Genomic DNA, 1977 nt, shown 5'->3' with positions numbered 1-1977 from the left:
AAATTTGTCGTTTTCTGATGCTATAAAGTGATCATCAATGGTAGATCTCATTAAGGGGGGAAACATGGATATTCTGGGAATCTCTGATTGCATACAAATTGGTAAAACAAAAATCAATATACTTTTTTAAAACTTGAAAATCAAGATAAATCGAGTAAATAACTTCTTAATATAATATGTACATGAAAATATCCATAGTTTAAATCCAATTAAAAGTCCAATTTTATTAGGTTTGTCCTTTAAGTTGGGTTTCAACCAAATGAGCTCATCCATATGCATGGTCCAAGCCTAAGGGCCAGTTAGCCTTATTAGAAAATTACCCCAAACTCTAGTTCGCACCTATATAAAAGGTCACATATTCACTTTGATAGCACCATGTACAAGTCACAACTAGAAGAAGTAAGAAACTTCAAGAATTCTCTACAGGCTAAAGGTGTTTCAGCATTCAAGATTAAAAAGGAAGATTATTAAGGATTGTCGTGTGGACGGATAAGGACTCCTCCATCTTTATTAAGAGGTCTTAGTTTAGTTTGTAGGTCCTAAGTATATAGTCGTTTTTAATAAAAAAATGCTTTAACCCCCTCCCCCTTCCCCAAAGCAGGACTTTTCAAATGCGAATTCAAATTGAACGAGCTCTAAAGTGGATACCAAATACAGAGTGAAAACTATTTAAAAAAAAAAAAAGACAAATCAAATATCAAGGCCTTGAGCCAATAGTTGAATTAATACAAGAATCAAAGGAAACTTCCTCTAAGCTTCGAGAAATTATAGATATTGTTATACATTTTGCTTCGTGAAACGTACTCTTAATCAGTTTCACCTGCAATATACGTACGTCAACATAGAACCCAAAATACTTCTAGCAAATATTATTCGTACTTTAACATAGATTCGACATGATAAAACCATCTGAAGATGATGAGTCAATTGGAAGCTGTAGCCATTACATTCAGCAGACCCACTCCACTTTTAATAAGATGAATTACGCTATCGTAATCTTCTAATGAAGACGAAGATGAGTCCGCAACTACGAGTTTATCTCCTAAAGCATGAGAAAACTTCAAAGTTCCAATACTTTTGCTGGGATCTAAATCATTTCCGAGTACTGGAAAAGTACATATTCCTTTATAACGAGGAGCTAGAGAAAGGAGCAGCTCCCCAACATACTTATCATGTGAGAAAGTCCTTTTGCAGAAAAGCTCAATTTTGCAATACATACTCCCTTGTACGATGTCTTTCTCAGGCACAATGAAGCAAAGCGTGGTATTCCACTTAGGATTCGTCTCGTTCACAGGATCTACTTCGGTGCACTTGGTCGTTCCTGCCACTGAAACCTTTGCATAAACTTTCATTCTACCAAATTCACGAACATCTGGGAGGTCACTAGCAGAATAGACTGTAAAATTAAAATATCTGGCTTCCATATGCCAGCTTCCTTTTTAATGATCTTAAGGTTGCGAGAAAAATCAACTGACCTACAGAAATGATGATTATGTTAAACTCCACGCCCACAAGATCTAGAGAAATGATGATTATGTTGACAAGTCAATGTGGAAAATTAATGTGTGCGGATGATGCTCGACAAGTTCACGAATCAGCGTTAAGAATCTCGGCAGTATTATTTGTACAATACCTAATATATGGAGGAAGAAATACTACTTACAATATTTTTGTTTTTTTATCCACATCCATTCGTACTATAGTCCTCCTCTTCATGTGCTGTAGGGTCCACATGAATTGAGACTTGACTTAAGCATATGACCGTGTGTGAAGAATCTAAACACAATTCTTCATCAAATGATGGCTAGTAAGTAGAAGGCACAGAAGACTCATAAACCTTGCCAAGTCGTCATATATCCGAAAGAATAAATGTCCCTTTGAACTATTTTTAGCATTGTTAATTTAGGTCTGTTTAACAACTTGTTTGAGTTTACGTCTCTTCACTATTTTTAACCTTGCTTAGGCTAAGTGTGGGTG

The 1977-nt window shown here is 35.7% G+C and overlaps 1 protein-coding gene across 1 annotated transcript; it reads right to left on the bottom strand.

The window, feature by feature from the left end:
• Window positions 1-923: 923 nt before the first annotated feature.
• LOC107771973 (uncharacterized) lies at window positions 924-1424 on the bottom strand. The gene has a single exon (XM_016591441.1). The coding sequence runs from the start codon at window positions 1422-1424 to the stop codon at window positions 924-926; it is 501 nt and encodes a 166-aa protein (XP_016446927.1).
• Window positions 1425-1977: the final 553 nt, after the last annotated feature.

This window comes from Nicotiana tabacum, chromosome 9 (genome assembly GCF_000715075.1).
Source record: "Nicotiana tabacum cultivar K326 chromosome 9, ASM71507v2, whole genome shotgun sequence".
NCBI lineage: Eukaryota > Viridiplantae > Streptophyta > Magnoliopsida > Solanales > Solanaceae > Nicotiana > Nicotiana tabacum.
This window is presented reverse-complemented; position numbering and strand designations above follow the sequence as displayed.

Bases quoted from the DNA above. Each gene is read 5' to 3' on its own strand.
- LOC107771973 (XM_016591441.1), bottom strand. From the start codon at position 1,424: ATGGAAGCCAGATATTTTAATTTTACAGTCTATTCTGCTAGTGACCTC.